General features: G+C 42.5%; 1 protein-coding gene across 2 annotated transcripts; it reads right to left on the minus strand.

The window, feature by feature from the left end:
- Positions 1 to 160: 160 nt before the first annotated feature.
- Positions 161 to 11,025, minus strand: LOC124276428 (uncharacterized protein PB18E9.04c-like). Of its 2 annotated transcripts, XM_046712078.1 has the most exons (6): positions 10,878 to 11,020; positions 7,034 to 7,060; positions 2,618 to 2,956; positions 1,876 to 2,223; positions 1,651 to 1,735; positions 161 to 453 (listed from the first exon to the last, which is right to left on the minus strand). In XM_046712078.1, exons 1-6 carry the CDS (start codon positions 10,945 to 10,947, stop codon positions 291 to 293), a joined length of 1,032 nt encoding a protein of 343 aa, XP_046568034.1. In that variant the 5' UTR covers positions 10,948 to 11,020; the 3' UTR covers positions 161 to 290. The 2 variants fall into 2 exon arrangements, with proteins under 2 accessions (XP_046568034.1, XP_046568035.1); XM_046712079.1 differs by lacking the exon at positions 1,651 to 1,735 and having other exon boundaries at positions 281 to 453; positions 10,878 to 11,025.
- Positions 11,026 to 11,814: the final 789 nt, after the last annotated feature.

The raw sequence follows: 11,814 nt of genomic DNA on the forward strand, positions 1-11,814 counted from the left end.
TGAAGCCCATTTCTGGTGTCCCCCCCCCGTCCGTGATATTGATGGAATATTTCTAAAAACGACGTAAAACCATAGTTAGTCAGTCTCACCTCGCATGTTTCAAATCATGCAATAATTTGCGTGTCATCATTACCCAAAGTATGAGCTTTCCAACGTAAACTGTCACAGAATTGTTTATGGATTAATGTAGATTTATCTATAGCCACATCTTATTTTACAATATGACGACTCAACCGGCCATTGTCTTCAGAATATGAGGTTAACAACATGGTACCAAAGAAGTAGTTAGATCAGTTGGCCAGTGCCTCTGGAACGTTGTAATACACTCTGTCCGACGTCGACTGGGAAATGTCAATCGACTGATATTCATTTTCATCTGATCGTTCTTCAAATGTTATGTAAACCTCGTGTGGTTCTGTTTCTTGTTTGATGTGCCTTCCACAAAACGCATGTCTGAAAAACAATACATTTCTCAAACGTCAATTTGAAACTAAACTAAAGTGCGATATGTACAGCGTTATATACTCCTCAAAAACACAGTAAACGCGAAAACGTGTGAATTAAGATAATGGATCAGGTTTGGTTGTCATCTTGCCACATTCGAGAAAAGAACATATATGGTCTTAAAGGAGTCTTTGTGCAAGAAAGCAGCCACCTGCAAACTACTCTGTCAATAAGCTAACACCAATCGTTTTAAAAGGAGGAGTGTTATTTTCCTGCAATTGGGCCTCAACTCAAGGTCTCAAGAGATGCCTGAACCCATTGAAAAGTAGCGAAACAGCGTCATCTACCGCTTGGAAGCAGGCAAATCCAGAGCTGTCGTTGTCAGGGCATTTAGTGTGACCGCAAAGCACCATTCCCAGACTATGTAACCGATACCAACACCTTTGTTCTACTCGTGTATCTAGATACGCTATACCACGTGTTAAAATCTCCCCCAAGGCCGGTACAATGAGACTTCATTGTCTTACAATTTCAGGGATGTCAAGTGCAGGGTGTGGCCCTGGTTTATTGCTTTTTAACGATTGAAGATGTACAGCTGTTGTGGAGAACATTTCGCGGCAAACTGCATCGGGAAGGTAGACAGGTTTAGCGGAGCCAGGACTCCCATAACGCCGGGACCAACCTGATCGTTAGGGCAACCTAACGACCCTACGCAAACCTTGTTTTCCAGCACGCCAACGTCAAGACTCACAAAAAAGGTGCAACCTACATACCTACACATCATAAAGTTGACGTTCTATCTTGACTCTGCAGATTACCAGATTGTCAACATTCACCGTGGGGCAAATTCAATCTATGATTGCGTACATAGGCAGCAGAAGTCCGGCGGTTCCCAATGTTTGGGGCGGAGACATACTTTAATGACTGCAGGTGACCTTGACCTTTTACCCTTGATCTGCCACTTTGTTTAAAGGCTGGTTAAATTGGGGACCAATATGCACAATTTAGACACCCTCAAATCAATTCTTATTTCCAAGATCACCTATGTACGGTTTTGTGTTTCCTTTTTGTAAAGAGTAGGTGTGCAAAGTTAACTACGTATAGTCGTGCAGGTGTTCAAGGTACTGTCTTGGAAACGTAGAAGTGTACAAAACGTATACAGAACAGTGGCATATAGTGTGACATTTCATAAATATAATGACACACCTGTTGAACCACATCACAATGGATACGACCAGTATGATAATGAAGAGACCGATGACTCCCAGAATCCAGCCCAATGTCGTTAGCTCTGAAAGACAAGATGTTATCAGATGAGAGTAATACTAACATGTCACCCACCAGGGAAACTGATGAAATTAATGCATGATTGCCTTTCGATTGATGTCAGTTTGTTTCAAGAATAGTAAACTGAAAGCTTCACAAACCTACCGATTGCCTGTGGCGGGTTGTATACTGTTGATGTTCGAACTCGTGTGAAAGATGATGTAGTTGTAGTTCCATGCATGGATGGTCCTCTCGACGGTGTTGTCCGTGTTGGTGTTGTCGATGCCTTTGTGGTTGGTGCTGCTGTAATAGGTGCTGATGACTGTGCTGGTCTTTGAGATGTTGGTGCCTGTGTTATTGGGGCTTGTGTCGTCGGTCCCTGTGTGACTGGGGCTTGTGTCGTCGGTCCCTGTGTGACTGGTGCTTGTGTTGTCGGCCTCTGTGTGGTTGGTACTGGCGCAATCGTTGCGGCGATTTGTATCTTTGGCGAACACGTTATTGTTATCGTTGACCCTATCGGTTATAAACAACCATTTAACAACAGATACATGAACATAGTAATTTGACCAACATAGTAATCCTCAATGTTTCCATAACAATGACATTTGTAATGTTTTGGTAACATTATCGCCATGGTAGAGTTATCATCATGATACTATTCTTGGCGATTATTTTGTGTCACTGGCTTGTGTCTAGCTACAAGGCTGTACTAAATGCTAAGCCATCGCTGCATAGTAATTCTATCCCTCAAAGAGGCAAGTCTAGATAAGGGGACATTGTTTATATCTTTTTCGAAATTTTCATTGAACCTTAGAGACTTGTGCAAATCTAGCTTGAGTCTAACAATTTGTGTAATTTAAGAAACGGGATAATCATGAAAGGAATAGTAATACTGAAGAGCCAGTACCCGTGGCAAAGGTGCGCGTCATGACACAGGCGTCGATGGTTCCCGGACCTGTCATGTTGTACATGACATCAGTATTTGCCGCCACATTACCGGTGTACGCGTTATCCTGCAGGCAGTGTACGCTGTAGATGTTGGAGTATTGGCTTGGCATCTGTTTAAACACATTCACTCGTACTGAACAGCTACTGAAGGTTGAGCCCCTAACAGCATATATCTCCACCTGTCCACCACTGGACTGAGTAGCGGTACAGGAACATAGCTCATTGCCCTGGACGGTGGTGCTGGCGTCGATGTAGAGAATACTCCCCGAGGTTGTTCCGCTCTGACACATCTGGATGACTACAATACAAAAACATATCATTGACAATTAACAATCACTCGAAAAGTCAAGTGAGTTGTTCACGTGAACACACCATTAAACATGTGGTAAAATTCATAATAGGGGGTTTCATACGAAATCAATGTTATCCCGAATACGTAACATAAGGGAGTGTCCTCAGTAGTATAGAGCGGCGTTTCAGAGCCTGTTTTTTTCGTGTGGATGCGGGTGCGGGTTCGTTACTTAATATGCAGGATAACTCATTAATATGCTAATGTATGCATGATGTCACAGGTCAGGAAAGGTCAATGAATGGTGGGTGTTTAATACAGTCATACAGAATATCCGTCATGGGTCGAGAAAACAAAAGCAAAGTGTCATGAATAGACAATCAGCGTAGTTCAAATGGTGCGCGCAATGACGAGGCAGTCATGTCGCCATGTATTCTCTATAACGCTGAATACAGTGAGATTTTAAATAGCCCGCGCTCGCTAGAGCGTGCGACCTGTTTTGATGAATGCAGGGTGTGTGATGAAAATGTATATATTCTCAGTAACAAAAGTTTAGCAACACCCACATCTTGGCAATTGTAAACTCCAGAAATGTTAGTATGAAGTCAGTAATGTAAGAACTGGCATGTCACAACGCACAAACACACCAAATTTTGGGCTGTACAAAACGCACGTGCATCCTGTGTGCCGAGTCAACGCCGCACGTCTAGTTTGCAAACACCTCATAAACTAAGGCGTTTGAACGATAAGAAACGCTGAATTTCCCTCTACGTTAGAGGAGTTGCTAAACTGGGACCCCCTGGACGGAAATCGTTAAAGGAATTGTTAAAAGCATAGGCTATAGATAACCATTCAACCTTAAAACAGCATAGGAATGGTGAACTGAACAGAACGAAATGTGTTTCAAAACATGGACTTGCTGTATAAACAATTGCGCCTTGAAGCAGCAGCATGTATATAGGGTGACTGAACTGTTGACTTTAATTTTCCAGAGTGAATCCTTTTGTCCATTCGTATATCACAGCTTTGTATTGGGCAGATTGACTTGAATCAATAAATGATAGGAGTGAATTGTTTGTTTTGTCAGCTTTGCATAGAATATAATCTTCATATACCTCGATGATAATATGTGAAGTCCCTAGACAGACATCGACACACACTTCACAGATATGCGAACCTTCCATTCATACCAATACATCTAAAAGTAATGTAATCATTTAAATTATGACTTTAAACGCGTATTTTACATGGATTTACCTTTACAAGGATGAGTGCATTCCGAACAAACGCTACACCCTCCTGTTATCAATATGTAACTGTTTACAGTTGGATGGTCTTAAAATACCCAGAGTTATGTTGACCCTAGACATGTGTGCGGGCGAGTTCATCTATCTCTTTACAAACAGCTTGTCTAACTTTCATGGTGTACAATTTGTACACCGTACAGGATGAATTTGATCCAGCTAGACGTACATTTTTCCTACATTACCCGGCGTTTATAATGTTGACACAACCCGTCTCTATTGTGGTATGATGTACTTTCAACACACGCCCTACATTCATCAAAACAGGTCGCACGCTCTAGCGAGCGCGGGCTATTTGAAATCTCACTATATTCAGCGTTATAGAGAATAAAGGGCGACATGACTGCCTCGTCATTGCGTGCACCATTTGAACTACGCTGATAGTCTATTCATGACACTTTGCTTTTGTTTTCTCATCTCATGAAGGGTATTCTGCAAAAAACACCCACCTTTAATTGACCTTTCCTGACCTGTGACGTCATGCATACATTAGCATATTAATGAGTTATCCTGCATATTAAGTAACGCACCCGCACCCACACCCCAAAAACAGGCTATGAAACGCCACTCTATACTACTGTCCTCCACAATAATATAGTGTGTTAGTGAGTATGGTTTTACGCCGCTTTTAGCAATATTCCAGAAATATCACGGCGGGGGACACCAGAAATGGGCATCACGCGTTGTACAATTGTGGGGAGTCGAACCCGGGTCTTCAGCGTGACGAGCGGACGCTTAACCATTAGGCTACCCCACCGCCCCCACTATAATATAGAGTGCCCGTACAAGAGAATATCTAGTTTTGACTATCTTCAGAAACAAGTTCCGTTTGGTGTAAAGGGAAAAGTGTGAGTGAGTTTTACACCAGTTTAAGCAATATTCCAGCAATATCAAGAAAGGGGTCACCGGGAATGGGCTTCCCACCTTGTATCCATGTAGGGAATCGAACCCGGGTCTTTGGCGTGACGAGCGAACGCTTTATCCACTAATCTACTTCACCGCCCCTAAAGGGAAACGAAATACCCTTGTAAATTATATGCATTGAACAGATCACTGAATAACAGTTTATGACACCAGGTGTTCGCGAAAGGTCTTAAAGTTTTACTCAAAAGATTTAAATGTTTCATTTCGTATCAAGGAAGGTTTGAGAAACAATATTTGACGTTCTTTGAAATTTTCCTAAGAAGGAGCAGGCTTTGTTGTGTCTACCCTATCACATACCCTAAACGGGATGCATTGTTTTCAATAACTGTCACTTGAATCAATAGTAGGTGATGCAATAACTTACAACTTCCCACAGTTGTGAGTGATATTAGTTCATAGATATTTGATCAAAATGAACGAATTAAGGAATCTATAAGCGATAGTGACGTAAGAAAGGAAATGTTCTGAGTGCCTTCAATCTTGAAGGACGATAGATGGAAAATTAAAACCTTGACGTTGTTGGATCAGTTGTGCCTAATTTCCTCCATCATTTGTCAATCATTACTTCAGTCCTCAAAGCTAACTGCGTATGAATCACCCGTCAGCGATATGAAGGAGTGTGTACAACTTTTCTTACAGCGCAATGGTTCAATCATCCATACCCGTGAAGATCCGGGTTTGAATATTGATCTTCAGTAACCCATGCTTGCCGTAAGAGGCGACTAACGGGATCGCGTGGTCAGGCTCGCTGACTTGGTTGACAAATGTCATCGGTTCCCAATTAGATCAATGCTCATGCTGTTGATCACTGGATTGTCTGATCCAGACTCGATTATTTCCAGACCGCCGCCATTTAGCTGGAATATTGCTGAGTGCTGCGTAAAACTAAACCCACTCACTCACTCTGTTCAGCCAACATAGCCGGCGGTCTATGACGTTGACGCGCATTTCTCCATATCGAGTCCCTGACGTGTTCATAAAAAGAAAGGTCTTGGCTGGCTGCTGGCTATTGCATACTGTGAACGTTTTGTTGCTGGAGATGAGCCTTAGCGGTTTGTGCACGGTGAGCTCGGGTGTTGTCGCCCTGGGTGAAAAACAAAGGTCGACCAAGACGCCATGAAAACACAACAAACGGTGCCAGTGTTGTCCCAATAGTACTGCCCTATGACGTTAGTTGCATAATGGAGCAATGCCATTCCATCCCACGCCATGGCCGATCCGGGGAGTTGGGGTAACCCATTGCTTCAAGCAGGTTTGATGTTGCGCATGGGTACAATGTGTGATTTCCCCCTGTGATACCGCTGGAATATTGCCAAAGGCGGATTAAAACTTCATTCATTCATTCATTCACCATAGCCGATCTACTCTCACATCTGCCAAGAGGTTGGCATTAGCTTGACGTTCATTTCGACGTCGCCACACAAGAAGAAAGGAAGTACATCATTGACAACTGTAAGCAAGATAATGGTATAAAGAGTCCCTTGCGCATGGATATATGCTACATGTTGACGATATCTGATCGAAATAAGGGAGCCTAAAGTTTGCAGCAGTTGGATAAACCGTTTGAGCGTGATTTCGTAGAGCCTGGTATTGGATCAAACGATCCCGTACTCTTGACCTGGGAGGCTTGAGCGGTGTTTGTTGGTACCTGTTGCACAGTCTGATAATCACAGATTGTAAGACACTGAACATAGGGCCGCAATGATTCACCCAGACCTCGATATTAGACCCTCGATTCGATCATTAGGGCTCCTTGCCCTCTATTACTGACGTCGCCCTTGTCAATTACTGATCGAGTCACAATTAACCATTAGCCAAATGAACGGGAAAATTGTTAGAAATCTTAATAGCAGCTTACCATCAGAACCGCTTGTAGCACAGGCGGCTGGAACACAAAAAAACATAATGTTTTAATATCTCCAATAAAACAAATCACTCTTACATAATCATTAATAATAAACTACACCAAAATATCATAGTAATAGAGTCATCTGGCAATTAAAGTAAACATATGAATGAATTCGAAGCATCTTAAAATTGATTATTGATATTAGTGAAAATGATGCAATAAGTGAGCGGACTAGGGTGTCTTCCACAGCTGTAAGCAAAATGCCACCAGTATCAAGGCGGAGGTAGCCATAAATGGACTTTAAACATTTAATCCATGCAAAGAAACGACGGCGGATCTGGGGATTGGCGCGCCCAGGTGGAATGTCCTGGACTGCACTTGCACCTCATTTCAACGAACACCAGAGCACGATATAACGCTAATGTATACAAGCCTCAGTTCAACCTAAGATCATTCGAGTAGTGTTTGAGTGAGTGAGTGCGTGCATGCGTGCCTCAGTTCAACTTAAGACCGCACGAGTGAATAAGTGCGTGCGTGCGTGCCTCCCTTTAACCAAAGATCGTCCGAGTGAGTGAGTGAGTGAGTACATTAACAGACAGATCAAAACTAACCGCCCCTGAACAAGATCTTTGATCTGCGTCATCTACTGCCACCGAGACTGCACGACGGTTTAAAGGAGGCTTCAGACCAAACTATCTATAGTACAATGGCCATCCCTGTATTAATACGTTTGTATCGACAACAATGTATGCGACTAGGCAACCGGCATTGGTTCTGAGGAACGGGCGGCAAGTAGGTTCAGTGATGAATCAAGAATCGTTTTTCAGCGAAGTGTGTCCGACAGGTTGACATATTTGGTGGCGGAAGTGTGGTGGTGTGTCATATCCTCAAAACTGAGATGTGACTCGTTGAGGTATCTGACAGCAAGTCATCAACTGGTCAAATTGTTCAACGCACCTTCTTCCGATTTCGAAACGAAATAGGGTGTTGTTTCAACATGTCAGTGCTACACCACACACACATCACTGTCGAGTCAGAGTCGTAATCATAACCATCATGGATCAATTGTTCAACAAATATACAAATATAATCTAAAGCTCGCTGTTGTGCCATGGGCTGTCACATCCCCTCATCTGAACCAGGTGGGAATCGGTTTATGTGTACATCAACACTCGCCACATACACTATACAGATCTGGCATAACTGACCAACGAGGTAAGAATGGAGCAGAATTAAACAGGCTGGTTGACTGGTTGTTTTACGACGCACTCAGCAATAATCCAGCTACATGGCGCCGGTCTGTAAATAATCAAGTCTGACCAGACAATCCAGTGATTAACAGCATGAGCATCGATCTACGCAATTGGATACTGTCGTGTCAACCAAGTCAGCGAGCCTGACCACCTGATCCCTTTAGTCGCCTGTTACGACAAGCAAGGGATGTTTGAAGACCAATTCTAACCCGAATCTTCACCGGCGAAGTATGCAGGACAAAATCCCTAAAGGTATCCCATGGAGGTGTTCAGTGGTGATAACAGAGTGAGTGAGTGAGTTTAGTTTTACGCCGCACTCAGCAATATTCCAGCTATATAGCGGCGGGTGATAACAGAACGTTGAAGCCACACCAGGTACGGATCGGAACGCCCCTTGTGGACGTTTGTGTTTTGTGACAGAACAAACAGTACTGACATTATGTCTACAGAAAACGGACAGCAGCATTGTATACTGCATCAAATTAAATAAATCATGCATATATTATCTTAGTCTATGAGTTTCTTGTCATCCAAGGGGCGGTGGGGTAGCCTTGTGGTTACAGCTCGTCACGCCGAAGACCCGGGTTCGATTCCCCACATGGGCAAAACGTGTGCAGCCCATATCTGGTGTCCCCCGCCGTGCTATTTCTGGAATATTGCTAAAAGCGGCGTAAAACCCAACTCACTCACTCACTCACTCACTCTTATCATCCAAAATTGTGTTCTGCTGGAGATATTGCCTGTGTGAGATCGAACGATATCTCTTAGGAGATCGTTATGACAGTACATTTTGTACAATGCCCTGACAATGCTATGGCGTCATGAACTTGATGACGTCACAGAAATGCGGAGACACTAGGTTGAGATTCTCTATTTATTTACAAGAGTACACTTTAAGCTGACAAGCTGCGGCATAGCTTTAATACGATCCTTCGTACTAAACTGACTCACTCACATGAAGAAAACAATAAAAACTGAACAAAGCCTTTGACATATAGTATGACCAGAAATTATTGAGAATTTTAGGAATATGTTTAATTGGATTTCTAGTATAAACAACCTTGACCAGCTATCAAGTGATTGGTTTCATTCAAGTGAGACAACTCCGTTAATCCTTTTTCATTAGTTTGTGAAGAGTTATCCCCCTTTGTTTACTTGCTAGCAGACGACATTTTCAGTGATCCTCAGTATGGATCATTTAGAGGAGAGGAAGTTGATTTTAGAGTATTATAACAAGGACATCACATAAGCTAAAGTGATTTCAAGTAGAACAGGCATCCCTTTGTCCACTGTTTAACGTGTTTTGAAAAATATTGCAAATGGATATGGCACTGAGCACCAGGGAGGTGCAGGTACGCCCAGAAAATTGACTGTCGGTGACAGGAGGCGGCTTGGTATTCTAAAAACAAACGAAGGAGTTTAGAAAACTTAAGGCTGGATATGATCGATAGAGGAACTGTGTCTGTCTGTAATGGGTTGGAAGAAAAGTCGAGGAATTCCATCAGCGATCATGAAACCTGAACAAAAGGAGCAAAGGTTGAACTGATGCTTACAGCATAGACATTTTAACTGGGACAATGTGATTTTCTCAGATGAAAGTTGTGTGTGGCTGTTTCCTAATACACTGAAATTCTGGACCAAACAAACTGAAAAACCTTTGTATCAGCGCCTAAAGTACAGTCCGAAATTTAACGCCCCTCTGTGTATCTTGAATTTGAAGGGAATATGAACAGTGAGCGGTACACAGATATTCTCGAGGGACATTTACTTCCATCTGCTAACGTGTTCTATGGAAATGTTTGGATTTTCCAGCAGGACAACAACCTAAAATATCGTCCAAAGCATTCACAGGCCTGGTTTCGGACCCAAAATATGACATTATTAGATTGGCCAAGCTATAGCCCTGACCTAAATCCAATAGAAAATGTTTGGGGACTTATGAAGGAAAGTGTCAATAAGAAAAATCTGACAAATATTGCTGAAATAAAAGAAGAGGTGGTCCGATATTGGGACAGCCTGGACCACGACTTTCTAACTTCTTTGATCAGTAGTATGCCCCGCCGCATTGAAGTCTGCATTGCTGCCCATGGTGACATGACAAAATACTAACTGTTCACCTGTCTTTGAATCTGGAGTTATGTTCTGCTAATATTCACATTAATACGTGAGTAATGAGTTGTACTGTACATGAATAGTTACAGTCGAGCAGGCGTTCATTGTCCTCACAAGCAGGAAGTAGTCGTTGTCTACTCAGCCCTGAGCATTTAATGGATTAGAGTATACTTGTTATACACAGAGTGTAAATTCAGCAAGCATTGCCCATTTAATATGAAAATATAGAGCTTAACTGTTGTCAGGGTGGGGACATCCATTGTGTATACTGAAGGCGGCTCAAGATGGAAGGTGTCTTTATCATATATATCTAGATCTAGCTGCAAATCAGTAAACATATAGGTATATGTGAAACCAGACGCCCTTGACGTGCATGAAGTTGGATGATGTGTACTTAGTGTAAGGTTAACTTGTTGACCATGGATCTCAATAGTATCGGAAATTAATAAGGTATATATACATTTATAAGAAATAGTTTGAAGACATACCTTCAACTGAAGAAAACCACACGTTGAGATACGTGCTGAATCCGATAACAACGACAGTTTTTAACGTCATATCTCACACATAAAGCCTTTGACAGCCGCTGGGAGAAACACGAACTGCTTGACATTCAAACCTGTTCGTATATGTTGAAACCGGTTGGGTATGTCGGGTATCAAGCGAGTTACCTCCAGGATTTCCTTGTATGTATGTGTATATATGATGACTAGCGTATCCTTGTACGAGGTACGTGCATAGCTCACATTATGAAAGATAACTCAGTCTCATAAACAACCGGGCCCAACAAGTACAAAACAATGTTAGATACAATCGATCTTAGGTCACTGTAATCAACTTTGCAATTGCCCAACTCTTCTTGCACAAACCAATCTTAGCGTGAGTGATTTGGATTTAAGATCGCTATCTTACCTAAGATGGACATCTTCGACTTGGAGGTACGAAACCCGACTCGTTGTGTGCAAGCAGGCATAATATGCTGCGCTAACCAAGAGTCTATGTGTGTGCAAGCGTGCGTGGCGTGTGTGTGTGTCTGTGTGTTTGGAGCAGGTTCCTCACGCTCACGTATGTGGAGGGGATTCTCCGGGTTGTTGAAAGACTGGTATGGACCATTTGTGTGTTTGAATATTACATTGTCCTTAGCCTAAGATTAATTTGTGCAAGTGAATGATGAGTGTAACCGAAGCCTAAGTTCGCGGTCTTAAGGATTTACATTAATTGTAGATGTAGTGCTAAGATTGGTCTGTGAACATAGGCCCTCTATATATGTAGGCAAGTGATACTTTGTAATTGTTGCCACCGTGTTAAGGGTTGATAACTTCATGCAGCATTTGCGGTAGTACTTAAGCTAAAGGTTCGAGAGATTGATGTAACCATGACTCGTATAAGGCCAATCACACGGTTACTTCTAAAGCTGTAACGTAT

The sequence above is a fragment of the Haliotis rubra genome, unplaced genomic scaffold (genome assembly GCF_003918875.1).
Source record: "Haliotis rubra isolate DU_JTF1 unplaced genomic scaffold, ASM391887v1 Scf209, whole genome shotgun sequence".
Classification (NCBI taxonomy): domain Eukaryota; kingdom Metazoa; phylum Mollusca; class Gastropoda; order Lepetellida; family Haliotidae; genus Haliotis; species Haliotis rubra.

Coding starts and splice junctions, on each gene's coding strand:
- LOC124276428 (XM_046712078.1), bottom strand. CDS start 10,947: ATGACGTTAAAAACTGTCGTTGTTATCGGATTCAGCACGTATCTCAAC. Junction 2,957..7,033: donor TGCTACAAGCGGTTCTGATG/GTAAGCTGCTAT, acceptor TTTGTATTGTAG/TCATCCAGATGTGTCAGAGC. Junction 1,736..1,875: donor CAACCCGCCACAGGCAATCG/GTAGGTTTGTGA, acceptor CTTGTCTTTCAG/AGCTAACGACATTGGGCTGG.